Genomic DNA, 27,858 nt, shown 5'->3' with positions numbered 1-27,858 from the left:
AATATGTAAAGTACTGTTTGATGAGAGCTCACCTGCATCATTGAGCCACTTCTCCAGCAGTGGCTTCAGCTTGCACATGTTCTTAAAGCTCAGGTTGAGGGCTTCAAAGCGAGAGATTGTGGTCTGACTGAAGTCGTTGCCATACAGCTTCCCCATGGCCATACCAACATCTCCCTGTAGGAGGGATAAAAGAAGAACAGTCAAAATAAATCAACGACTAAGAAACTGCTAATGTAACCTGCCAATGCACACATGCACAGTAGGTGTCTCTCCCCCACCTGTGTGAAGCCCAGTTTGATGCGTCTCTGTTTGAAAGAGCGGGCGAACTGTTCCAGCTCCTCCAGGTCACTTGGCTCCTCGGGGTGAGAGGTCACTGAGGACACCGTGGTCACACCGCTCACCTCCATACTCTTATCTCGCTGTGGCGGGTACGACGTCAGAGGAATGAAAGTGAGAAGGAGAAGGAAGGGCGATAGAGACAAAAGTGTTAGTTTATTGCTGGTGCAGAGGCTGGTTTTCGATTTCCACTGACTAAAGCTTGAGAGTTTCCTCATACATGTGCTTGGAGTCCCATTCTATTTGAAGCAGACAGCAGGCTCCCTTGGTTTTGCTGAGGTAGCGAAATGAGATTTGATGTCGATAAGAGTCCTGAGGGGAAAAATCACCTTTAATTATGACCAAAAACAAACAAATCAGAATTTATGTTCACAACTTATTTCTGCCAATAACACAAAACGCTATCCCAGTAAGAGGCCTTCCCACCTTGCTGGCCCTGCTGTGCCTGTGGGAGGAGGAACTGGGCAGGGGACGGGAGCGAGTGGCCGGGCACCAACACCAACTGCTGAAGCTGCAGCAGCTGCTGGATGTCCTGTTCAATCAAGAGAGAGTGACGGACAGATTAGAGAGAGAACAAGAATGCATGACTTTACGAGAGACTGATAGACCGCGTAGGCACACAAAAAGGTGTTATCAGCAGATTTGGACGTACAAAAAAACATAGAAGTAGGAGGAGAAACTTAGAAATGGAAAATGTGTGCATTCATGCAAGATGGAAACTGTGACTCATGAAATAAGCGATTGACATGTAAGAAGAATTGTTCCGTGGCTTGATACTGGTTCCTCAATCAAGCCGATCACCAGGATCAGGCTTAGATTGGCAGTCAGTACCTGGGCGGTGAGTTGGATTGGCTGGGAGAGGGTGAGCTGGGGTGGAGGAGGCGGGACAGGGACAATCTGGGCTGTCTGTTCCTGTGTGCTCTGTCCCTGTCCCTGGGACTGCGACTGGGCCTGCTGCCCTGTTTGTCCCGCCTGCTGCTGATGGGCTTGCTGATTTGCTGCTGCGGCTGCCTGAGCTTGCTGATTGGCTTGGGCGGCCGCGTGGGCAGCATGGGCAGCGTGGGCTGCACTGGACTGCTGCACAGCTGCAGCCAGGAGCTGCGCCTGAGCCTGCTGCAGCAGCAGCTGCTGCTGTGCTGGCAACAGAGCTGTCAACTGGCGAAGAGGGAGAGGAAGGAGAGGAGAGGAGAGGAAATGGACACAGGGAGACAAAGAAGGAAACAAAGTGTTCAAAAAGCAGCACAAGAGAAGCAAGCAGGGTAAAAGCAAAGCACAGTGTGTGTCTGTGAGCAGGTAATATAAGTCTGTCTGTCTTACCCCTGCTAGTTGGGAGCCGGTCAGCATGAGCTGTGTATGTTGCATGGCCGTCTGTGAGGGGGTCGGGCCGTGAGAGAGAGGAAGAGCCAGGGACATCTCACACTCCTCCATCTTATTCTGTGTGGAAGACAGAAAACAGAGCGGCAAATGTAATAGAACATTAATTTAAAAAAAGCATACATGTATCCAAAACATAAATCATAATATGCCCTTTATGCCCCCAGAACATTCCCATTATCCCATTGCTGAAACCAGCAATTACGCCTCTCCTTTCCAGCATGAATGGTAACTGTTAAAAGCATGCTTGCACTAAAAAGACAGAGCAAATATATAAAAAAAAAAAAACACAAGGTAGGGAACCACCATGTCCCAGAACTTAGAATTGGTCAAAAAGGTCCATTAGAAACGTACAACTACATAAGCTTACCTGGCTATTCAAGATCATGATAGACGGCGTTGACTGTTTAAATTCGGAGTAATTTCAGATGATCGCTCATAATCAGTCCCAAATAAACTAATGAGAAGTGCGTGTCTAGTCTGTCTCAGGCAATGAGAGTCCACCAGTTTGTTTCTTTCTTGCACAAAGGGATCATATTTCCTCACAGGATCAGGCATGTTTGAACTGGCAGAGGGGCACTCTTCCAGCTTAATAATTTGCATATGCAAATCAGGTCAATTTACCCTTTCAGTGAAAGTCGTAGCATTATGGATATATTTCGATTCCCAAGGCACTTTGTGTAGGGAGAGTGCCATCATACTCTCAGTGAATTTGTTTAGATTTAGGACTGGGTGGAGAGTCGACACATTATGAACCTCAACGTCAAACGCGACAAAAGAACAATTGCGAAGCAATGAATACAAAGCTGAGGCAGCTATACTGTCTATAAACCCATTGTTGGAGGTTAAAACACAAAAGATGCACAAACATAAGTCCAGACATATGCACAGGCAGTTCAGTGACATGGACACACACACACACACACACACACACACACACACACACACACACTCACCTTGCTGCTGCTCAGGGTCGGTGAAAGGGGAAAGGGATTGACTTTCATTGACTGAGCCTAGAGGAGACAAAACGGACCTCATATCAAAAATGACTGCCAAAATGCATCATATTTTATTTAATCTATTTTATTTGCTAAAATAAATAGTGGATTTATTAACAGAAAATATATTTTTTATTAATTTTATAACTAATTTTAGTGATTTATCAAGCTGCATCCAACTGCTTAAATGTAAGGATTTGTTGCTAACTTCTGCTTTATTTCACGGTCAATTAAAGGATTAAATTAAAAAGACTGGCCAAAGTAATCGATAGTGTAAAAAGCCAGCAGTACAAACTGTCTGACTGGCAGTGTTGTCTTTTTTTGCATTAACTATGTGGGTGACAGAAGTGGGAGATAATGGTTGATTATGAGCACACCAGTCAGACGTACCTGGTGATTTGATTCAGGTCCATTCCGCTCTGAATCTGCGTGGGAGGGAAAGGAAAAAGTGAGAAATTGATTATGTGTTGAGCTCCAACGCACAGACAACTATGGCATACGACATCATGTATGTATTACTGTTTATATAAAATATATGTATGTGCTTGTGAATATTTGCTGCCACTAACAGCAGCACGTCTTACCTGTTCCCTCCAACGGTGAGTCAGCCCCGATTTTCTCGACCTCTACTGCCTTTGACATCCTGATATCTGTAACAGGAAGACGCACCGATAAATAAGTCAGCGAGGCTCATTCTTAAATATGCGTCAGAGAAATAAATGCAGACAGAAGCAGAACACATTTACGAAGCAGGCGATCACAATCTCGATGACGAAATGGGAAAGAGGTTGTCCAGGGCGTCGAGTTTAGATAGGTTAGTGTTTTTAGGTCACAGACCAAGCCTACACACTGTACAACAAACAATGTGGCTGAATCATTCACAAGTTGAATCCAGCCCACATTCATTCATTCTTTCCAATTAGCGGTTTAACAAAAGAGTGGGTTGACCTGAGGTGAGCTTGTTCTAAATTTAGCTTGAGGTGTTTACGTGGGAGCAACTAAACACTTTGTGTGTCATCTTTTTGTGTGTGTTGTCACATCACTTCTGATACTGTATTGGGACAGTCCCTTTGGCAACAGGAGTGAAGGGCAAGAAATGTAAGTCTTTAAAATGTATCTCCAGTATTACAAAAGTTGGAGCATTTTGGCACAGAGTTTGGGAAAGATGGGGATGAGGATGATCCAAGAAGAGTGTTGAATGTGTGTGTGTGTGTGTATGTGTGAGTTTGTGGTTTGAATGTCTGTATAGTGTGTGTAGTAGTTGTGTTTTATTAATCACCCAATGGCATCATCTCATTACAGAACTTTTTATTTCTCTGAAACCACAAACTGAAAGACTACTTTTTGTTGTGTCCATTTGAAACCTTTTTTTTCTCTCTTGTTCCCCCCTTTCTTGACAAGCTCTCTCACACACACACACACACACACACACACACACACACACACACACACACACACACACACACACACACACACACACACACACACGCAGAGCTACTTCCCTTTTGTGAAAACATGCAAATCTGCCCAACGACCAACTAATTATATCTGCCACCTGCATAATAAACTCTCAGTCTCCCTCCTCCTTTTTCTCTCTCCCCTTTCACCCCTTCCACTCCTCTTATCTCTCCTCTCTTCGTCCTGTTTTTTTCTCACGTTCCAGATAAGAAGGCGCTGACTGACACTATAGCACATTTTAATTTCCCCATATGCGGATTGCTGAGCTTTTATCATTATAACACACTAAATACTTTTATTCGACCTATAGTGCAATTCCAACAAGCAAGTGGTCAGGCTCGGTTTTCTCCATCGGGGGGCAGCAGTGACACATGGAGAGGATCACTGCTCCGCTGACCATCACTGACCTGATGCCATTTTTAAAAGGCGAATCATCAGTCCAATCTTTATAAAGACAAGAACTTATAGATAAAATGAGCCACTTCCTGATCAAAAATAAGTGGACTTTGATACAGGCAGTGTTTTTAGGGGAAGGGGGAAGTGTCTGTGAGCTAGAAAATCTCCACTCTCCTGCCACATTGGTTATAACTTGGGGTCAGTACACACACACACACACACGCACACACATACGCACACGCACACACACGCACACACACACACACACACACACACACACACACACACACACACACACACACACACACACACACACACACACACACACACACAGCAGGGTTTCCCTCAAATGAACAGACTTCTGCAAAAAAAAAGCTAATTTGGCCATATGGATGCAAACATGTGGTGAATCTAATATTAGGGTTGACTTCTGGTTATTTCTCGGTAATTTCTGGTGAAAATATAATCCTCTCAAGATGCACCAAATTAAGTCTTTGACAAATTGTAATGCGAAACTATGTATTTTGTGTCACTACAGTGGACTATCTTGTGCTCCAATCATCAACACGTGCAGTGTACAATATTCCAAAGCCAAATCCACCATATAACATGATTGTCCAGCTCATAAAACAGCTGTAATGTGAAGTTACCAAAGTGCTGCCTCTTGTCCTGTACTGCTCGCTCGCAGGACACCCGGGCAAGGTGTGTATTGATTCATGGTTCAAAATGGCCTACAGACAGTAGCATGGTGGATAATGTGGTCAGTAATACAGTAGTGGGACAGTATATCAAGATGCTGTGTCTTTTTCTCACTTCCCCTCCCGACTTCCCCTTGTACCGGGTTGAACACAGAGTGCTAAACCCAACACTTACTGTCAGCGAGGCTATTAATATTAGCCTGCTCTCTCCCTCTCTTTCACTCTATCTTTTGAAAACCTGCCCTCCCTTTTACAACACATTGCTGCACACACACACTACTAATTTAGCTTGACACGGGGCAGAGTTACATGTTGGCAATGTTTTTACAATTTTAGTGAATTTGTTTAAATAAGTTTGAGAATAAGAGGCAGCGGCTCCTTGTTTTTTTCTACGTATATGTGGTAAAAACGTAATTTATAGAAGTGTTAAGAAGCATTTTACAAAGAACAAGGTTAGATTATTATGTCTATTTTGTCCCTCATTAAGATGTACTAATCTTACAGCAAAGCTTAGGGTTTAACTTTGACCCATTGAGACCAGAGCTGCAGCTCTCTGTATCTTAAACGGAGCAAATTTAATGTGCTATAATCCTGTGTCATAAATAAATGATGCAATAGAAAATGAACAAGGAACAACAGTGTCGTTGCTCAGGCAGGACTGTTTCTGTTATTCTCCTCTGGGTATTTTGGCTGAGACGAAACTCTGCTGTAACTACCCCAATGCCCCCCCCCCCCCCAACCCCCCACCTACAATCACCCGTACTTCCTGATTCAGGACGCAACCCCAGCGCCAAGGAGGGTGTCTGGGAACTAAAGTCATCACACCTATTAACTACGGATTTAAAAAACCAAGAAGCGCTGAGAGGTAACGATTTTGATTGCAAAATAGATATTTTCCATTTAAAACTGAGCATCAAAGATTCGGCCATCCAGCTCAACAGCTTTTGCACATGAGGATGAAGACATAAGTTGACGTCACAATTTGAGAATGAAATAAGGTGCTGAAGAAAAAAAACAAGATTGAGTAAGTGGATGAAGACAGAATGGGAGAATGAAAGACGGAATTGAAGAGGAAAAATCTAACAAAAGTAAGAAGCTAAAGGAAAACCTGAGATGTGACATTGTCGGTTGCTAAGTTGGTGTTTGTATCAATAACACAGAGGAATGACTAATGACTAAAAATGCAAAATATCAACTGGTAAAACAGCTTATGAATAAAAGCAAATGCGGCTGAAATATAGACTGATGTCACTGTGGAGGGCCTTTATCACTGAGAACCTCAGTTCACCAGTTTGCAGACTTATGCTCATTTACAGTGAAATATGTTCTCCCTGCATTGATGCACTTTGAGCAGATGAGTGAGGTTGTAAATGCAGGTGGCAAGAAGACTATATTGAAAATGTTTAAATTGGGTAAATTACTTATTTATTCACATATAATTCTGGGAAAAAGTAGCATAACCGCATAACAGTTTAATCAACCTAAATAATTGTAGAAAATGCCCCATCATTTTTAACTAATAAAAATGAATATCGAATAATAATAACTAGTTTGTTTTGCATGAACCTGTTGTACTATTTACACTAACTCTGTTTTTTTTGCGTTGTGATATATTCTTGCTTGTCGCAGTTTGGTGCTCAGGAGGTTTCACTCGGGTCAGAGCAACGTACCGAAGGTCCCAGCTGTGACCACATCAGGTTGAGATGTGACTCTGTGAATTTTAACCCATGAATCACTCCTTAATAAACAACGTGTGGCGTCAAAGACACTTGTAATTTTCAAGAATCATATCAGGACATCAAAGGCTGAAAATTATGAGCTAATTGACATTTAAAAATGTATTTCTGGTAATAGGTGAGTAAGCTAACCGCCTGCTGTACTTTTTGCTGAGACACGCTGTCGGTCAACTGAGACTCTGGTACGTCTATCAGCCTGAGCGGACCACCAAAACAAGGCCGAGGGGCAAGAAGAGTCCCATCCTTCTGTTTTGTTGAATCAATTTTCAAATACTGAGAATGACAGTTATTTAAGGCATTTCCTCTTTTGATTATCGTTCTTCTATAAAAAACTAAAAAACAAGTATCTTTGTATCTGAGTCCTTAAAAAATGTCTTGAGAAGTAATTGACATACAGTTAAACTTTAAAAGGGACAAAACAATAATCAGTGCAACACACACACACACACACACACACAGAAAGTTAACACCGGTGTCGAGGTTGCTAGAAATCTATAACCTAAAAACAAATGCAACGCTGCTGCAGAGACAATAAAAAGAAAAAATGTTTTATGATGACAAATGAAAAATAATCCCAATATTCCCAAACAACGGCTCCAACCCTGGTTTACCTTTCATTAGACATTTTGAAAAACTTTTTCACTGTATTTTCCTACTGTGTTAATTTTAATTTTGTTTTCCCCATTCATAGTATAAACACATTCTAACACACACACAGAGGCATGCTATGGACTGGCGAGGTGTCTGACCTTTCCCTGTGCCTGCGACAGGCGCCCGTCCATCCATCTCTCCATCCATCCATCCATCCATCTCTCTACCACCTCTTGCTCTTTGATGTTCTCTAATTAGCAGAACTTGTTAGACCCAGTGGCATTAATCAACAGCATAGACACAGTTTTCTTTCTGCCTCACACACACACACACACACACACACACACAGTGCCTTCTCACTCACGCAAAGCTTAATTGGTCTTGGTAAATGAAGGCCAGCAGAGAGAGAAGGCTGCACAGACAGTCACTCACCTGGCAACCACATATTGAAGAAGTCCTTTGCTGCTATTGCTGCTGTCTTGGTCATATCTGTGTCTGTGTGAGAGCGTGTGTGCACGCTACGTAAAGAAAAACTCTCACTCTACCCCTCTCTCTCAAACCAAAAGGAGGAGTGTATTAAATTATATGGTTGAGAGAATTACTCTCTCTCTCTCGCTAGTCCACACCCCCCAAGCCCCACCTCCTCCCCACATCCTGCAACACAACAGGAAGTAAGCCTCAAAAGAGTAGGAACTCGGCAAAGAAGAGAGAAAAACACAAGACAAAAGAAAAAAGAGAAAGAAAGGGGGGACACGAAAGAGGTTAGAGAGTGGGAGAGTGAGTGAGCGAGGAGATCGAAGAGATAGATGAGGTGAAAAAGAGGGGGATGACGGGTGCCGACGGAAAGTGATGGCGCGGCTGGAAACAGCCACTCACACACACACACGCAAGAGAAAAACAGCAGGCTTGGCATTGTGACCGAAGAGTGTATGATACGTATGCACGATGTGACCCAGTGTTGCTTCAAAACCTTAACGATAAGTCAAACTGAGCAGAGTTTTTCCTCAACTCCAAGCTGTTCTAACAAGCTCTCGTAGTCTGTTTTGTCCACCATGAGTCATGACCATCTCCCCTTGGTCGTCCGTGTGAGACTGTGGGGTTGTTTTGCGAGCGAGCACATCAGTGGGAGGTAAGGTGGTCTGTCGAGGGAGGTCGACACCAACAAGAGAAGATGTGAGACATCCTCGGCTAAGTTTGCCAGCCACAGCTCCACTCTAACCCCGAGCGAAAGGAAAAACTCTGTCACAACACTCACTGTACCACTGACCAACCCACACTGTATAGGCTGCACACAGTGATGCACCACAGAAAAGCCACGCCGCAAAATCTGTTCATGTGACGAATAGATGTGACATGAAAGTGGAACATTGCAGATTAACTAGATATGAGCCACCAGAAGTGCCGCCCACAAAGATTAACCGACCAAGAAGATGCGAAATTAGTGAAAATCTGTCATCGGAGAATGAGATCAAGGAAGCAGACGAGCATGTTTCAGCAGAAATATTGCCTAGATTTTTAAATCTGAGAGACAAAAGTGCTGCTCTGACAGCAGGATGAACCAACCACAAGGTGGCACTCTTGATTCTCTAATCCTGATGAAGAAATAAACTCCATCTACAGAGGAGGGGACAAGGCAGACCACTGATCACCCCCCTCCCTCCCCTTCCTTCTCCCTTGGTCCGAGTTCACTAATTCAAAAGCTAACGGCAGCAGAGTTCCCAAGTTTAACCTTATAAATACTTTATGTGGTGATTTACAACCGCCCAATGTACTGCTGGATAGACACTCACAAGTGCATATGGCGCTGGAGGTGCTCTCTGATATACAGAGACATCTTTTTACATCTGTCCTAAAATACAGACAAATACTGGTGTTCTGAGATACGTTTATATTTACTATGCAGACAATATCAGGACATAAACTTGGGTACATTGCCTTCTTAAAAAAACTCACAGAAGCACAATGTCTTTGGGTAAATAGCTGGATTTACAGCTGAGACGCTTATTCGATTAATGATCGGTCAACCAACAGAAACCGAACCGCCTATTGGCCTAAATTGGCCTAACTTCTGAAATTTGAGGATTTGCTGCTTTTATTTGGCCGATGATTGGATAAAACAAGGAATTTGACGCTTTTAGACAAATGATTTTTTGATTAATCTAGAAAATAATCGGCAGATTAATGAAAATGGTCAGTTACAGTCAGAGCAGTGATTGTGCCCCCCCCCCCCCAGTCCATTCATCTTAAGATGCAGGTTGCACACCAAGCAGACTTAAGGCCTTGAGACTAATCTTCAGTTTCACTAATCTGTTTGGACCCCTTGTTTCTGTGAGAATGTTTGGGGCCTTCATTAGGACGTGAACGGGCAGACTGCCAGGCCTGTCCAACGACTGTGACAGACTGCACGTTGGGGAGGGGGCGTTTCTCTGGGTCAGAGGTCGTCTGGGCAGCCTAGCATTGGCCGTGACCTTTGTTCAAACTCCAATCTACCCACCTAACAGAGGATGTGTTTTTGTACGTGTGTGTGTGTGTGTGTATGTATGCGTGCTCTGTGTGTGTGTGTGTGCATTTTTGTTTGAGTGGCTCTAATAGGTGGCTGGTGAATGTAAGTGTGCTCTGTGTGTGTATGTGTGTGTGTGTGTGTGTGTTCATGGCCATGGGGGGCCTTCCTGCCCCAAAGAGGTCTGAGCCTTGGTTACCATGGAGACCAGACCTAGCAACACTCCACTTAGATGATATTGGGGTGACTGCAAATGGTCTCAATCGAAGACGACATATTAACACTTCCCCATAAGAAATTGTGATACTGTTAACTTGGAAAATATAGTAAATACGTAAATATGTAATTATAAATGAGTATTTATTTTGATGATTTTTATCAGGGAATATGAGTTATGTTAACGCAGAGCGTGTTTTGGTCACTGCAAGAAGTTACGTTCCTAAGATAATAAACACACCCACAGACATACGCACACACACACACAATCTGATAGTGGGACCCCAGGGAGGAGGATGGGGGGAAGCTGAGGCCTCTAGAGCGCCATCAATCACTCCACTGTCAGAGAGGGAGAAGGAGAGGCAGGTAGGGAGGGTTGGGGGTTACTGAGAGGGGGGAAATAGAGGAATAGTAAAGAAAAAGAAAGGGAAGGAGCTGAAGGAGAAGAGAGAGTGATGGGAATGAAGGTGAGGGATGGAGAGACAGAAATCAAAAGATCGTAGAGAGGATGTTAGCTGGGGGTGAGGACGCTGTGTGTGTATAATGGGTCATTGCAGGGACAATTCAGAGGTCTCCAAACCAGTTCAGTATCCCTCTACGGCTCGGTCCTCCTATATCTACTGCAGCCTCAGGCCTGGTGCACACACTGGCTCTAATTCATATAATCCATCATATTCCTCTTCTTGAAGAGGGGACAGAGCCCGGCTCAGTGATGGACCCACCAAGTCCTATTCACAGTCCGACCGCAAGACTCCATTCTACAAGGTGAGAGATTTAAAATCTAGTCTGGTGTAGGTGTGTGTGTGTGTGCAGGTGTAGCCCCATGAGGAGTTGCAGGATTATAAACAGTAGGTCTAGCAGTGTGGAGACTACAGAGGTTGAGGTTTTGTATGAGAAGCAGCAGGGGCTAAAACACACTCACACTGTTGGCTACCATGGGACATGCGCCATCTCACACAGACATACACACCGCCTACACCTTTACAACACCTATTCCTCTCCTGTCCTAATACCTCTCAATCGTTCCTTTTCCTCCGGCCCCTCAATCCTTCTCTCACACCATTCCCCTCCTCTCTGTATCATCTCCGCAGCCCATAGGGAGCCGGGCTTGTCTAGACAGACACCGCTCTCTCCCACGGCGCTACCAAGGTTGATGCTCAAATCTTTTGCTTGTCTCACCCCCTCTTCTTCTTCTTCTTCTTCTGGCACAAGAGCGGGACTTGTGGCCTTCATCGCCGGCTCAAGGAGCATTTAGGCCACTTTACACCAAACTGTTCACTTACACTGACAAAGCACGCTGTTGTGCAGATTAGGCCTTGATATTCCCCCAATTAAAATACAAAAAAATGGGTGTACTTTAGTTATGGCAACCATTCGTCTATGTGTTCGACCCACCCCTCTTTCACCTCGGCTTGTTCTTCAACTGCTTTGCCTCCTTTCCTTCAAACCCTCTCATCATCATCATCATCCCACTCTTTTGCGACCTCCCCCCTTTTCTTTCTCCAATTCAAACTTTCTCTTCTCCTCCTCCGCCTCTCTTTCTCTCTCTCTCTCAGACCTGCTGGTCAGCAGCAGCTGTGACATCACCGGCCACTGTTCTCGCCTCGGATTGGACACTCGGCCACGTTGCCAGGCAACAGCAGTGAAAGGTCTCAGTGTGAGCGTGTGTGTGCGGCGTGCGCGTGTATGCGTGTGTTTATGTCTGTTTATAGCTACGTGAGTGAAAGGTGTGTGAGCGATTTTCCTCGCCTTGCCCTTTATCTGTGCATGAAGAATGATCAGAACAGATCTACTTCTCTGCTTTATCTCAGATCAAAGCATGTAGATGATTGGGCTGCCTCGCCACTCTCATCCACCACAGAAGAAGAAGGATGTGTGTGCATTGCGTTAATGAAAAAGAAAGATGGTACGAGTGTGCGGGCGTGTCAGTGTCTTGCGTCGAACCAAATAAATGTGTATGTTCGTGTCTAATACGGGTATGTGTCTGTATGTCTGTGTGTGTGTGTCTAAATGTGTGTGTATGTATGTGTGTAAGCCCCCGGGAGCGGGTGGTTATTGTATCTGACACAGCGGCTCTTTCTCGCGCCTCATATTTCTGGGCCGATCGATTCCTCTGACTCCCGACAAGACAATAATCGCACCTCCCTCTCTCACTCCATCACTACCATTATTACTGACCTCCCCAGGGAACGAACAGGGTGGAGGGAGGGAGAGAGGGATGAGGAAGGAAGGAAGGAAGGATGGACGGAGGGTGGGAGGTTGAGGAATGAGAGGGGGACATAGAGTTGACAAAATGAGCCTATGATGATGAAAAAGCAAAAAGGGACAATGTTGAATATGAGCTGGCCTGGAAAAGGGACATCAGCGGGTTAGAAGGGAGAAGAGTGTGAGAGCGGGGAAGTTGAGGTATGTTGATGGAGGGAGGAGGTCCGAGAGGGAAAAGAGAACAGGAAAGAAAGGGATGTGACATCTGTGTGAGGCGACAGAGAGAGAAAAAAGAATGAGAGAAAAGCTAAAGTATAACAGGAAAGGACGGCCGGAGCAAAACAGAAAAAAACCCAAAGAAAAAGCGAGCAATATAGATCACGGCGAGGAAAGAAAGGAGGACACAAGCGAAGGAGTGCAAAGACACAGAGGGCCGAGCGGAGGGACAATAACGGAGAGAATTAGTGGAGGAGAGATGAAGGATTCGCACTATCTTCTTCTAATAAAGGAGAGAATGAGAGACAGGGACCGGGGGAGGGAGATAGAGGGGGAGGGAGTGGTGAGGGTTAGACTGAGGTGAAAGAGGGAGAGAGACAGAGAATTATATAGGAAAACACACACACACACACAAAAATATAGAGCCATGGCTGTAGCGCTGTGCAGGTCAACGCTCAGAAATATTATTAAATTGACAAGAGTACAATAGTTGATTGGCAGGCTGACTCCTGCACTGCCATTCAGTGAAGAAGAATGGAGACAGGGACTCACACACACACACACATATATATATATATATTTATATATATACACACACACCACACACACACAATGCATGCACATCTGCAGTTTCACAGAACAATCAACACAGCATGTAGAGACATATACACACACATTCTCTCTTTTGTCTGTTTTGTGGGTGCATGTGTGCGTTTGCCTGCATGAGCCTGTCACTGCTGTGTCTCTATGCTTTGAATCCAGATTACAATTACAGTAATTGGCTCTCAATTCAAGGGATTGCTGTTTGACCCCCTCACCTCTCTCTCTCTCTCTCTTTCTCTCTCTCTCTCTCTCTCGCTCACCCATCCCCACACATTTTACCTCTTCCTCTACCCTCCTCCTCATCAATATTCCTCCGCCTCCTCTGTACCTGTATCGCTACATCCATCTTTCTCTGAGTGCAATCCCTCTCCCCCCTTTTCCTCTCTCCTTTTTCTCTACCTTATCCCTATTCTCCCCCCTCTGCACACACTCACACACTTTATCCCCAGATATAACTATCCTTCCTTCCTGTTTTCCGTCCGTCCTGCTCCCTGACTGTTTTACTTTTCCCCCCATCAAGCCACAGTTCTTGCCACTTTTCCTCCCTCATCTGCCTCTTTCTACCTTTCTCCCAGATAGTTGGGGAAGCAGGGAATCTATTGTATACTTTATTCATGCTGTATTTATTATGGAGAGATAGCTGTTCAGCTATACAGTCGGGGGGATATATTGTGCATTTGGGAAAAAGAAGGTGAAAGAGCAATAGATAAAAAGACGGTGGTAAGAAAAGGGGGTGATAGAGGTGGTGGTGATGGTGATGGTGTGTTGGGGAGGTGGTGGTGAAGCGAGCGAGGAGGAGGAGGGGGGTTAGGAAATTGGTCTGGCTAGCGGAACAGCTTTTCACCTCTCTCTCTCCCTCTCTTTTTCTCTCTCTCCCTCTCTTTCTCTCTCCCTCTCTCTATTCTGCTTTGTATTCTGCAGAGATGACAGGGGGAAAGCTTTATTGCTCCGAGTTTGTATCGATCGGGGCCCCGCAAAGGGGGGAGGCCGGGGGACGCGCTGAGCAGGCCCTTTCTCAACGACCGCGGCGCCAACAACCCGCCCCCCCCCCACTCGAGCTGCCCAAGCCTCCCCTCTTTTCCTGCCCATCCGCCTCCTCCTCCTTGCAAACCCTTCTCTTGCTTGCTAGCTCGCTCTGAAATTCAAATTCATGGCTCTTATTCTCAAAGGTTAGGAGAGGAAGAGCACCAGAAAGCAAGAGAGTCAGAGAGATTGAATGAAAGAGAGACGGAGGCGTCTGGCTTCTTCCCATGACAGAGGCCCTGAATGGAGCGGGGATCTGATAAGAAGAGCCCACAAACACAAACAATGGAAGAAATAGAAAAATAAAGGAAAGAGAAAATACAATTGCCAAGAGGAATACATCAGCCACCTCCTTTACTTCCTCATAGCCTTTCCCCTCTCACTAACTGCCCCCCGTCCTGTCCTCCTCTCTACTGTATCTCCATTTTTTTCCCGAGGTGTGAATGATTTTGTTGACAGGTGAAGAATGAGTCGGGTCCGGGCGTGCATAAACCTCTCCGCTACTGTCCTCGTTAGAGAGACACTAGGAGAGCTGGGATCCACGGGAGACAGAAAGAGCCCTTGTGGATCACACATAATGCTCTATTTATCTATTTCAATGAGTGCAAAATACAATAAAAAAAATCACCTCTCACTCCGGCTTGCAAAACAGAAATCTCAACAAAGCAGAGTCAAGAATCAAAATAACAAATCACCGCGCTTCAGGCTTCCTTTTTCACCTCTTCTGTTTGACAAGCATTAAATAAAAAGGGGGCAAGACCCAACGTCAAAGCCCCAGCCAACTGACCAAACACTTGACTCATACATGGAAGTGTCCTTATGTATACACGCACGCACGCACACACACACACACACACACACACACACACACAGACAGCCTATTTATCCGTTAATGGCATGCACAGTGCTGCAGCGAGACTAGGGAGAAGAACAGATTGTCCATCAGAGGGTTACATGGTTCAAGTCCATGACCAGAGGGCTAGAGGAAGGTTAGGGGGTTGTAGGTTCAACTCCCAAGGGGCGAGGAGGATCCCTGCTGTCTCCCGTCCGACCCCAACCCTCCCCCCCCCCCCCTAAACCTCCTCCAGGACAATATAACCCCACTGCTTCACCTCCCTCCTTTTCTCCTCTCCATCACGCTGCTGGCCCTTTTAAGCCCTGCTTAGTCTGATCACACACGTGTAAACCTGAGCCTAGCCTCCAGACTCTCTCCATTTGTCTCAGATGTGCACATGCACGCGCACGTGCGGGCTTGCTAATAAACAAACACACACATTCAATCGTACAGATAACTCACCGATGCACAAACATATTCATAAAACTCCAATGCACACTTACTATTCAAATACAAATGCTCTCGCTATCTTCTGTTTTCCCGGCAACTCATTTTATTTTTGACCTACATCATGATTGAAACGGATTATTTCCTTTCCAAACTCCATCTCACTTACTCCTCTTGTGGTAAAGACCAAACAGAAGCACGGCACTGCCGCAGCTATCAGTAGCAGCAGATGTGAGTGGATATGAGATATTTGTGTAAACATTGGATACATATACTGTTTATATATTGTCATTGATATTGCTTGTGTGGTTTACGTGCAGCACCAGATTCAGTTCAGTGATAAAGTATACATCAGAGACTTCTGCTGGATGCTCCACGTCTGATTCATAGAAGAATACCCACACACACATGCATGTGCGCAAGCATGCACGCACCTACACACGCACCAACACGCACACATTTGTGCACACGCACTTGCACACACAGCACAATAACCTGCAGGCCTGTAACCTGTCTTGTTGGCTGGATGGGTTGATGCATTATTAAACACGCAGGATTTCATATGTAGAAACAGAATATGAATGCTGCACTGGGTCCAACTGTGGGCATTTGCTTGTTCACTCCAGTCTTCACTCTTTTTCTTGAAACTCTTTAACTTATTACACTTAATATTGACTTAACATCCTCATTCTGTTTGTCCATAGTGTAATTCTTATTGCATGTTATTATGCTAACACTTTTTGCACCTCTGTCCGTGCTGGAAGAGGGATCCTTCTTCTGTTGCTCTTCCTGAGGTTTCTCCCTTTTTTCTGTAAAGGCTGAGGCAGGTAGTTTTTTGGGACATCATTGGGCACAAATTCTATAATAACCTTTCAGCATATTGTAATTCAAGTGGACTGAGAGAAAGCTAGACTTCTGCACCTCCTCTCATGACAGGAGACTATTGGATGTTCTACAAATGCAGATGCGCACAAAGCCCAATTCAATGGTGGAAAATCCTGCAGAAAAAGTTGCTATTCCAGCATTGGCAACAACTGCAAAGTATCCCAAAAAAGGAAGACTTACTTATCAAAAAGAGTCTTAACAGGAGTCTGACAATAAACGCAACAAAACACATGTCAATATCGGCAAAGCGTATCAGAGATGCAGAGAAAATGTCGCTGATCGTTTAACCTTCTGCTAACCGAAGCCTCTAATCCTGGTATGTCATCTCAAAGGGCTTTATGGGAACACACGTTTGTAAAGAAAACAAGATGGTAAATCTCAATATTATTTGCCACTCTCAGCATCAAGATCACAGTCACTATTGGGATAATGTTTGAAATAAATGACAAGTACTCGTACAGGTTACTGCATGAAGCACGGGCATATGTCCGTGCTCGTCTGATGGGAGGGGCTTAGGAAAGTGAGTGGACAGCGGCAGGAGGAGGGTTGTATTTCCAAATTCTGGCATTTTCTTTGCCTTTTCCAGAAAACTGCCTACCCCAGCTTTAAAGGATTGCTTAGTGGAGGTTTTCTTTATCCGAATCAAGGGTCTAAGGATATAAGGTGTCGAATGTTATTGCGAGGGTGTCGATTTTAAAGCTCTCTGAGACTAATTTCTGATTTTAGGCAATATAAATAAAATGGACTTGATGTGACTTGTCCTGCTTTACTAAAGGCTCTAATTCACCTTATAACTCTGATAAGGAAACGGATCAATTCTAATATAGATTGGAGCTTTCTACTAGTCAAGGATGTCTGCTTTTGACGTCACAAATGAGAGATCATATTTTGGAGATGACAGGTCACAGGCTAGATGGTGAATGTATAACGGCATCCTCCTGACACTCATGGGTCCGAGTCATCATAGTAAGACGCCGTAACCCGGTAAAAACCGCTGGATCCCACTGATTAACCAAAAGGCCCACACACAAGGAGCGGTCGAATGGCAACTAAACCACAACCTGAGCACTGTGTGTGTTTACATCTGTAGGGCGGGCGGGCCGGGCCCCGGCTCTCACGGTAATCGATGAACGGGGGAGGAAAGGGAGGCAGCGGGCGAGGCGGGGATGTGTGTGGGGGAGGGCGGGTGGGAGAAAATCGGTAAAGAAAGCAGGTTATCTCCCGTGATTAGGGGAGGGGGAATCTCCGTCTGGAGGTGGAGGAGGGCGGGGCGGGTGAGGAGGGGTGAGGGAAGACCGGGGTTCATTGATAAAAAGCGAGAGAGGGAGGGAGAGGGGAGAAGGGGAGACTATGTTTGGCATCGAGAGAGAGCAGACAATTATCTGTATTGATTAGAGCGGCCCAGTACTGTGAAGACTGAGAAAACTATGACTGGATCAATAGAGAGAGAGAGGGAGAGAGAGAGGGAGAGAGAGGGAGAGAGAGGGAGTTAGCGGATACAGACCAATAGAGAGAAACAAGCGACAGAGATAAAAGATACATATAATGCCAAACATTAAGAGACAGAAACATAGTTTATGGTGCAAAGCGAAGTCAAAGACCCAAGGTGGCATAATAGGAGGGGAGTTGGGGGGAGACAGGGAGAGTCAATGAAAGCACAAGGAGATACATTACATTGTTGATGTCATTACTCTTTATCATTGATTTGTCAGCACGACCACAAAGTTCATTCAACAAGCCCACCAGAGCCCTCCCATCACCACAGCACACAGCTAAGCAGAAAGAGAGAGGGAGGGAGACTGAAAAAGACATTAACTAAACACACACTGATGGGCGAATTCACAAAGAATGGACTGCGGCCGCGGACAGCACCATGAATTACACATCACTTGAAACGGCTATTTGCCCCATCTAAGGTCCGATTCACAAAAGATATTGCGCCAATGGTATTACAGCGCAAACAAGCCCATCAAGTTTTGCAGCTGAGTGCCCATGTTTTTTTGTTTTTGAGGAAAAAAGAAAAAATATCATTCAATGCTGCCACGATCACTGGAAAGTATGGGCGACACCACCAACCAAGACGTTAATAATTTTACTGTAACTGCATGTGGCTTTTAGCGCTGATTTCTGTGAATTGGACTTGGTTTTTGCAATAAAGCTCAAATAGCAAGAGGCCAATTTTGAGCCAAATGTATGCATGTTACCTCATTTAAATACATGCAAATCGCACACGAGCACCAAGAAGCTATTTTATCCTTCACAGGTGTTTTGAGAGTTACACGGTTTCTTTTTGTCTCATTTGTTCAGGTTAAGCGGCCGCAAAAACGGCATGATCCTTTTGTGGATTTTTCCCCTCAGTGAGCAGTCTGACCATTGAAACTGGTTGACACAGACAAACCCGGCAAACCAGAAGAAACTGCAACAAAAGTTAGAGAGACACCTTGTATGCATTAAGAGAACTGGATGTCCAAAGTATTACAATGTAAGTTGCTGTGGGCACGGACGCTGGAAATGTTTTTCAGGCCCCACAGAGGCTTGTGCATAGCAGTCCTTTACCAGCTCCCAGCAGACATGAATGGCATGAAAATATTGACTAAGTATGTATACTGTATGTATCCAATGGTGAATGAGCAAAAGTCTTTTTGGTTCCAGTTTGTGTCATGTGACCTCCAATACAGAGTGTGGCCATTAGTAGCTGTTCCTGCTCTTCCTGCAACCTGCAGCAGCCTGTATGCATAAGGACCAAGTTCTTTATCAAAATACAACTTCAACGGTTTCCAAAATACCAAGCGTTCAGACCCAAAAAATGTCAATATTTTCTTTCTTTTCTTCGGAAACAGAATCTGACAATGTCAATGATGCATGATGCAATGATGCTGAGCGAAAGTCAGCGAAGAAACGCATGAAAATTCTGTGCTCCTATTGTTCTATATATATTTATTTATTTATATATATATATATATATACCTTTTTTTTTTTACTGTTACTGTGTTTTTGTGTACTCATGTTCACACCATTTGTTTTTTTTCTGGATTTATTATACTTGCATTGTAAAACTTGTACATTTGAATTTGAGAGAGAGAGGTGAAGAGAGAACGGCTTTGGGATGAGAGGTGGGGGGAGAGTGTGTGTCGGAGGGGGAGCTTTGGTAAATATCAGAAGGGAGGCGGTGCTCAGGTAGGGGGGCCTTGATGTGGGGCCTCTTTTTGTCGGGAACAAAAACCAAAATGGTGGAATAGGGGTGGAACAAAAGGTACATGGAGGGAAACAGGAGAGTGACAACCTGTGCTGAGTAAAAACATCCTGCTGGCACGCACACACACACACACACACGTTAATCCCTCATCAGACCCCATTGAGCGTGTGCATGGGCAAGTACCCACTCACTACACTTCCGGTTGCAACTTACATTTCATGGAATCCTTGGCCCCATTACCCAGACAACACACACACACACACACACACACACACACACACACACATACATACACAAACAAACACACATACACAAACAAACACACACACACACCAACACAGGGGACTGCATCTGTCATGCCTTAATTTATTGAACATTACAAGATGATAGAATTCAGCCTCCTATCTCTTCATATTTATTGACACTGAAGAGGAATGTATTGTCAGAAAAGGTTTATACAAAAGCAAACAAATAGATGAAAAAACATAAACTCTGAATGGGGGAGCCGGGCTGGATATTGAGGAAACCTTTCGTAAGGGCAGAAAATGTCAGGTTTGACAAATGACCTTCTAAACATGGAGCAGATGTAGAGAGTCATGTACACTGTGGAAAGAGGGCAGCACAACTGTCTGTCTTTTAACGGCAAGTGAAAAGATGAGCGTCACTGTTAAAATGAAAGGCAGTGCTACAAGTTTAAATCAAAATCTGGAACAAACCGAAGTGATTCCTAAATCAAAAGTGAATTTTATTTGAGCGGGAACAAGGTGGAAAAAGCCATTTAGGATGTGAAATAAAGCCACGGAGGAAGGGACAAAAAGAGAGGGGGACAGTGTACGAAAGCATTTGAGATGGGGGGGGGGTAAAAGAGACGTAGAGTAGTGTAGAAAAAAATGAAGAAGAAAAAAAACAGAAAGTAAGGAAAGAAAAAATGTGACAAAGACAGAGAGGAAGGGAGAACAGGACATGAATTACAGGTGTGGAGTTATGCATGCATGACATCACTGGACCCCTCCTCCAGCCCTTGGGAATGGGCACCTTGGAAACGGTCGCTAAGGGAACAGAGTACTGAGAGAGAGAGAGAGAGAGAGAGAGAGAGAGAGAGAGAGAGAGAGAGAGAGAGAGGGGAAGGGGTGTACAAGATGGTTGGGAAAAAAAACAAGCGGAAAAAGACAAAAATGTAATGGAACACTGAATTCTACCTCAGTAAGAGCAAAGTCGTGTGGTCAGGAAAAAAAAAGTTAATTCCCTCACAAACCTTCCTAATGTCCCATTCAGCAAATGGGCCACCTCTGCTCATATAGGGTGAAAAACAAGCTCCATCACAACTAAAGCCTGCATTGTCCTCCTCCCCCATATACTGTGACCTTTCATCCACTCCAGTCATTTAGAGAGGGGAGATTTAGTGCAGCACCGATGCAGCGTGATGGTCAGACCCGGCACATGATAGAGAGGCAGAGATGGCCTCTGGTCTCCGGTTTAACATATGGAGAACTATTGATGGAAAAACATGTTGATGGACAAAGAGACGCTGGTACAGTGAAATGTTGGCTGTTAATGTATATGGGTGCTTGGAGGTCATTTCAACCAAGAAGCTAGAAGCTCAGTAAGTGGATTGAGAAATTGTAGTTAGCACACAACATCCACTTTGGTCTTTTGAGGCGTCGGAGTAATGAACACACAAGCCCGAGCCCACAGGAAAGAACCTTTGTGCCATTCTGACCTCGGCAAACTCTCCACATCCCCGCAGACGATGCCGTGTCCACACTCTCATGAGCTCAACGGATGCACTTTGTCTGCCTCTGTCCTCTCCTTTGACGAGTAAACAAGTCAGCTCCCAACTTTACTGCCCGATCAACATTTCTGCATACTATCACCACATCAAATAACTCCAGCCACAAAAAAAAAGAAAAAGTATATTTTTTGCATCACCAAAGAGTTGCAGAGTTTATGCACATAGCAAACACCTACATCCAGCATGCAGCATATTCGCAAAGCAGTATCATATACATATCAAAGGCTCAGATTTGGTATGTAATATAGATCTGGTATGTATGCATAATACCAGTGATCAATATCTACTGCTGAATAAAACATGCTGCTGGCTTTTGACAGGCCGATTTGAAATGGAGATGCTATGCTAATACCAAAGGCTTTGGTGAGATTGGCCCTGAACCCTCCTCATACCAGAAGTTCACATTTAGACGCTCTAACCTGCACTCTCCATAATGCATGAGCTGCCTGAATATATAACCCCTTGTACAGCTCTCTTTCTCTCGCACACACAGACTACAACAATGACGGGGGCTTACAGTACATGCACGACATAGCCATGCACACCTACATGCTGGCTGGCACGCACACACACACACACACACACACACACACACACACACACACACACACACACACGCAGTCCACCACAGCTGCACACAAGACAACCTGAAGACGCAGACTCCATGGTGAGAATCTGATACCATACATGCAGAAAAGAGAGAAAAACAGAAAAAGAAAATAAATGGCAATTTGGTCTCAGAGGGAAAAAAGAAAAAGGAGAAAAAAAAAAACTTTGCTGGGAATTTAAAGTATTGTTTGGCACCCTTAAATCTATTCTCTATTTACTGACAGTATTTTGCAGACACAAGAACAACATAAATGTTTTAAAAAGCTTTGATTGCTATGGAACATGTAGCAGCCGCATCCACTAAAAAGAGATTCAAACACTGTGTTTCTTCTTTGATCAAGTGGTGTGAGACACACAGGCAGCGCTTAATCAAAACACTGGTAAGCCATCCTGAACTTCTAGGCTTTCAGCAGCAGGAAACAGGGTCAGGGTTGCAGAACAACTCAGTGTGAACTGGTCTGGAGTTTGTGTGTGCTTGTGTGTTCATGTGTATGTGAAGGGGTTTGTGTGTGCATGGGTGTGGGTCTGTTTGTTTGTGAAAGACCATGTCAGTGGTGTTTGCTGGCTGCCAATTAACACACACACAGTTTTTGAAAGGTAGAGGAAGCCGAAGCGAGGAATGAGGAGGAATGGAAAGTTAGAAAAGTAAAGACGGTGGAACAGTTGATATTACAGCAGGCAGATAATGTCTTACTTTACATTACATTCTTATGATAGCCAGCAGTAAATATGCATTTATAGGGTAGTATGTCTGTTTTAGAAGACAACTGAATTTACTTGGTGCTTCTATCTCCGTGTCTCTCTAACCCTGCTGGTCTTTAACCTTGGCCTCTGGTGCTTCTGCCTAACGCAATAAAGTCACCCCTCCTCCCCTTTACCTCTCCCTCTCTCTCCCTCTCTCTCTTCGTCCTCCTCCTCTCTGTCTCTCTCTGTCCCCCCGGCACCACTGTTGTCCACTGTTCCACTCATTCATAGTAAACACTATTGATTTTCAGCAAAAAAAAAAAAAAGAAAAAAGGCCATGAATTTTAATGCCCCTATCTGTCCCCTTCTCCATCTCTTCCTATCCCCCCCCCCCCTGCCTCTCCCTTCCCTTCACCCCCTCCACATCAGCCCCTTCTTTCCTGAGGGGAGGATAAAGAGATGGGGATCATATATGTGTGTGCGCGCCGTATGTGTGAGTGTAAGGTGGTGGTATACGGGGAGGGGGGTTGCATTTCTCATTTCCCAGCTGTGCCTCTCTCACACAACTGCTCCCCCCCTCTCCTCCTCCTCCTCCTCACCCCATACACCTCTCCTTCTCCCCATCCTGTCCTTCTCTCCTCCTCTGTTCTTCTCCTCGTCCCTCTGTCGCTTCCCTCTCCTCTTCACACCGACTTCGACTCTGGGGAGTGGAAGCAAACGAAGCTCTCGCACAGATAGGGTCCGTCCCATTCTGCGGGCGTACGAGCACTTAAACAATCACATGCTCAGGCGCCTCAAGACATACAACCGCTCCTCGGTCAAAACCACATGCAGGCAAAACAAACACACACATATAAATGCACTGATTTAAACACACAAACACACACACACACAGGCACTATGAGCGACCCAAGCCATTCAATGTCACTACATTTCTGCAGCGTTGGAGTTAAGTATTCAAATTTCGTACTCCCTTTTCCTTCCAATGACTTCCCGTTCTATCCTCGCTCTGTCTCGTTGCCTTCATCTACCTTTGAACACCCCTCCCTCTCTTTTCTTTTCTCTACCTCCCTTGCCAGGCCTCTCTCTCCCTCTTCTACACTGTGTATTGATTTTGCTATAAGCGGTGTCCCGGTTGCGACAGGTTAGCGCAGACAGACAAAGGCAGACTTCATCAACCAGCGCTAAACACAGGAGCCACGTCCTCAATAATCACTCCATCACACAAAAGACGACGAGAGAGCGGGAGAGGAGTGAGCGGAGAGGAGCATGTAGAGAGTATTGACGACTAGCGGGGAGAAGAACAGAAGGGGAAAAAAAGGGATGTATTTTCAAGGTTGTCTTTTTGTTTCCCTCAAATTGTAGGAAACACAGGGAAATATTCCACCACCTGGATTAGACACCGGAGGGTGCATGCATACACACATAAAGAAACTTGTCTTATGTCTTAAAAATCTGTTCCTCTCCCTGTTGCATTTGTTCTTTTCTCTGACCAGCACCCTTAATTTATGAAAACCTGCACTTGACACATGCATAAGTTTGAGGTATGCGTCATGTTCAGTGCAACACCGCCTCTAATTAGTACCTTCTTGAATTTTGGGAGGAATTTTCTTCTATTAACGTCATTATAACAGTGAGTGTATGTGAACTTTGCTGGTCTTTTTTTTTTTTTTTTTTAATAGTCTGAATTTATGTGTGTATGTGTCTCTGTGTATGTGTCTCTGTGTATGTGTGTGTGTGCGTACGCAGACAGTTTTCATCTCCACTTAATCTCCCGCTCCTAATTCAGAGTGTACATTGAGCCGCCTAATAGGATGTGACTGGAGCGCCTGCTGCAGCGCTAGCTAGCTAGCCGCTAATGAGAGAGCCGCCACAGCCGGAGAATCAAAGCGCTTCATCAGCACTCCAAATTACTGTAAACCTCATTAGCTGGCGGGAGAGCAACATCTGCTCTCGCTAACAAAGTACATCCAAATATATAACGCGGGCCTGGCCTGGTGCGTCCAAGTGAGAATCAAAGAGCGCGCTGCTACCACACCCTGGGATTTCATTGTTCTAGTCTGTGTTGCAATTGTAATGACAGCAGAGGAGGTTTGCTGCTATTCAGGTTGAAATGAGAAAGCAGAGAAAGAGTCCAAGTTCAAAACAAAGTTTACACTGTAACGCCAATCAATACACATTTTTCCAATTAACTGTGGTTACAGAGGGCTGTTGCAAAGCTCTTCTGTGATGTTCTATAATACACTGAGGTCTGGGGGTGTTAATGTCGCCCATCTATGAAGCAGCAGGTGTGTGGACAGCAGGTTTCCATGTAGCTCTGTCTGTTTGCCCGCTCACCCCCTCTCTACCTCTGATCAAAGCACTTCCTTTCAACCCCCCCCGCCCCCCCAACCCACCACCACCACCTTCTGCTGTTCCTCTCTTCCTCCTCCACCTCCCCTGGCCTCCACCTCTCTCCCCCATCATAATTTGACTGATGATTACACTTGTCACTCAAGGCAGCATGTGGCCAATTAGGAAAAGGGGTGACGGGGAGGGGAGGGGCAAGGCGAGGGGAGTTTGCGATGATGGGGGTGGGCGGCAGGAAATTTGTGTTACAACTTTTCATCGCTTGTTCCACTCGGGTAGCCTTTTTAGCTCTTAGCTGTGGGAGAAACAAATATTCGTTTCTGTTCAATTTTCCTTAAGAGAGTCAAGAAATGTCCAAGAGCAGCTCTTTCTTCTCCTCTTCCCGACGCTTCGGCCTTGTCTCACACTCTCTTGGCCACTTCAGTATCTCTCCATGTTCCAGGGTAATCACAGCCTCATTTAAAGTCACTTTTGTACACTACCTCTGACTGGTGGTTAAGAGTGCGACCGCAGACTAGGCTTTTATGGGCCTTAATGTGTCCTACAGACACTTTGGCAACCGGGCTGCTGCTGTCGGAGATGTGGGTAGAGAGAGAGAGGGGGGGGGGGGGGAGAGGAGAGGACATATGAGGCCAACAGCCATGGCGACTTAACCAGGCTGAAAAAAGGGGGAACGAAAGAGGATGAAAGAGGAGGGAGGGAGAGGGACGTGCAGGACAAAATGGACAGAACATGGGAGCGTCAAAAGAAATGGGAGAGAGAGGTCACTTAGTCACTCCTTCGGCACCCCCCACTCTGCGCCTCCTCTTTCGTCCCCTTTACAAGCAGACAAAGGGACAGAGGGGTGCAGCCCTTGTACAGGAGAAGGAGGGGTTTACCCCCCCCCCTTTCTTTCTGCCCCCTAATATTTATAGACGCCCAGTGATTATTGTTGGTAATGGTATGGATAGACGCAGGAAGAAAGGGAGTAGATAGAAACACACTGGAGGTGTATCAAAATCTAAAATGTTAATTTTTAATGAAAAACAAAAAAATCCCAAAATCTATTGGGTTATGTTTTTTTGAAAGTTTAGAATCAATCGCAAGAATGTTTTTGTTAACTCTGGAGAATGTTTGAATGCCCCGGGGCACTTGTTTTCACATGCAATGAGAAAAGGAGCGAGACCGTGCACTTGTAAAAGAAAGGCAAAGTAAGAGAGATTGCACAAGGGAATGAGAGGGAGAAGAGGTGGTGGAGTACAACAGACACATTTCAGAACAGAACGCTACTGTCGAGAGAAGGATAGCGAGGGGGAAGGATAGAGGGGTTAAAGAAAAGGGAAAATACAGACCAGAGAAGAGAGGAGGAAGATTAAACATGCATTCATGTCTCTCAAAGCGCTCCTTTTGGAGAGTCTCCGTTGTGCATGTGCGTGTGTGTGTGTGAGCTGAGCGCGCGTGCACTCCAGAGGGAGCAGTCGCTACGATGTGACATTGCTTATAGCAGACATGTTCGCTGCCTCCGCCTCAAAACCCGATCGGTGAGCACTCTCGTCCACCCTTACTCTGAAGGACAGCAGTGGAACCCCGAAGGTTAATAGGACCCCTTCATTACCATAAATCTTATCAGCTAAATGAAATGGAGAGAAGGACCTCTGATTTAGTCGTTCGCTCTGCTGGGCTAAGGGGAGACACCCAATCAAACCCTTGGATTTTATTGGTCTTTTTTATTATCTAAATGTACCGACACATGAGCGGGGTGGCAAAGGTTACAGCCTGCGGCAATCAACAACAAAAAAGACAGCGGCGGGCGAAAACTCATTGTTGGTGTGTTTACGAGAACACAGTCATCTCAGCAAATAGGCTGCTCGAACCTTTGCATGTTCTGTTACAAAGAAACACATAAAGCTTCGCTCTCTCTGACCAGAGAAATGCCGCTGAGCCTTTGCACTGGCGTTTGAATAAATCAGTCAATCTTGGTTGTGAAATCAGATAATCAAGAGTTCAATATGGTCAGCGGGAGCTCAAAGGCTTGTTTTGACTGCCTAGACTGACGTGGGTGATTGGCGGCATGTGGCGAAGCCCACTCCAACCCTGATCACAGCCAGGCCACCGCTGACCGATCGTCCACACAGACACACTCACTGCGTCCCCCGTGTAGAGGTCAAGAATGCTTGAAATCTCCGTATATACGTCATCTGTATGCTATTGAAAGAGAGAGAGGGAGAGGCAACGAGAAACACAGAAAGAGGTATAAATCAATACCGAGAATGGAGTCAGGTGGTGTGTATGTGTTTATTCCTGCTGATGTGTTGATTAATTGCACGTGCACACACCATCTATCCCTCTGTGTGTGTGTTCTCCAGGTGATAGGTCTGATTAAGTGGCCTGCTCACCCGGCCTCTGATTAGGACTAATGCTGGGCTGTATTTCACTGGACACAGTGACCAAGTGCACAAAATTATTCCTCTGAGTGTGTGTGTGTGTGTGTGTGTGTGTGTGTGTGTGTGTGTGTGTGAATCAAATGATATAGTGTGGACACATTCAAGAATAATGGATGGCCAGTAACTGCTGCTCATCAAGCTCTTTAGATGAATATGTTTGCCTGATTTTATGGCTGTGTCCTGCTGTGTATGCTCTGAGTGTGTGTGTTGAAGAATGCATATTTAAAAGCATATGTGTAAAGGTCACAGATTGGTGAGAGTGCGGTTGCGTTAGCGTGTTTATGTGTG

At 45.1% G+C, this 27,858-nt stretch overlaps 1 protein-coding gene across 3 annotated transcripts in view; it reads right to left on the bottom strand.

The window, feature by feature from the left end:
• The window catches only part of pou2f2b (POU class 2 homeobox 2b), a 45,766-nt gene that overhangs the window by 12,281 nt on the left and 5,627 nt on the right, over positions 1-27,858 (bottom strand). For all 3 annotated transcript variants that reach the window (XM_076108843.1, XM_076108844.1, XM_076108842.1), the window contains exons 2-10: positions 3,293-3,358; positions 3,099-3,133; positions 2,667-2,723; positions 1,654-1,770; positions 1,168-1,491; positions 763-868; positions 557-648; positions 279-419; positions 33-174 (exon numbers count right to left, since the gene is read on the bottom strand). In XM_076108843.1, the coding sequence (XP_075964958.1) occupies positions 33-174; positions 279-419; positions 557-648; positions 763-868; positions 1,168-1,491; positions 1,654-1,770; positions 2,667-2,723; positions 3,099-3,133; positions 3,293-3,358 (1,080 nt within the window). The remainder of the gene's footprint in view (positions 1-32; positions 175-278; positions 420-556; positions 649-762; positions 869-1,167; positions 1,492-1,653; positions 1,771-2,666; positions 2,724-3,098; positions 3,134-3,292; positions 3,359-27,858) is intronic.

Source organism: Anarhichas minor, unplaced genomic scaffold (genome assembly GCF_050575085.1).
Source record: "Anarhichas minor isolate MPS153535 unplaced genomic scaffold, ASM5057508v1 ptg000041l, whole genome shotgun sequence".
Lineage (NCBI taxonomy): Eukaryota > Metazoa > Chordata > Actinopteri > Perciformes > Anarhichadidae > Anarhichas > Anarhichas minor.
This window is presented reverse-complemented; position numbering and strand designations above follow the sequence as displayed.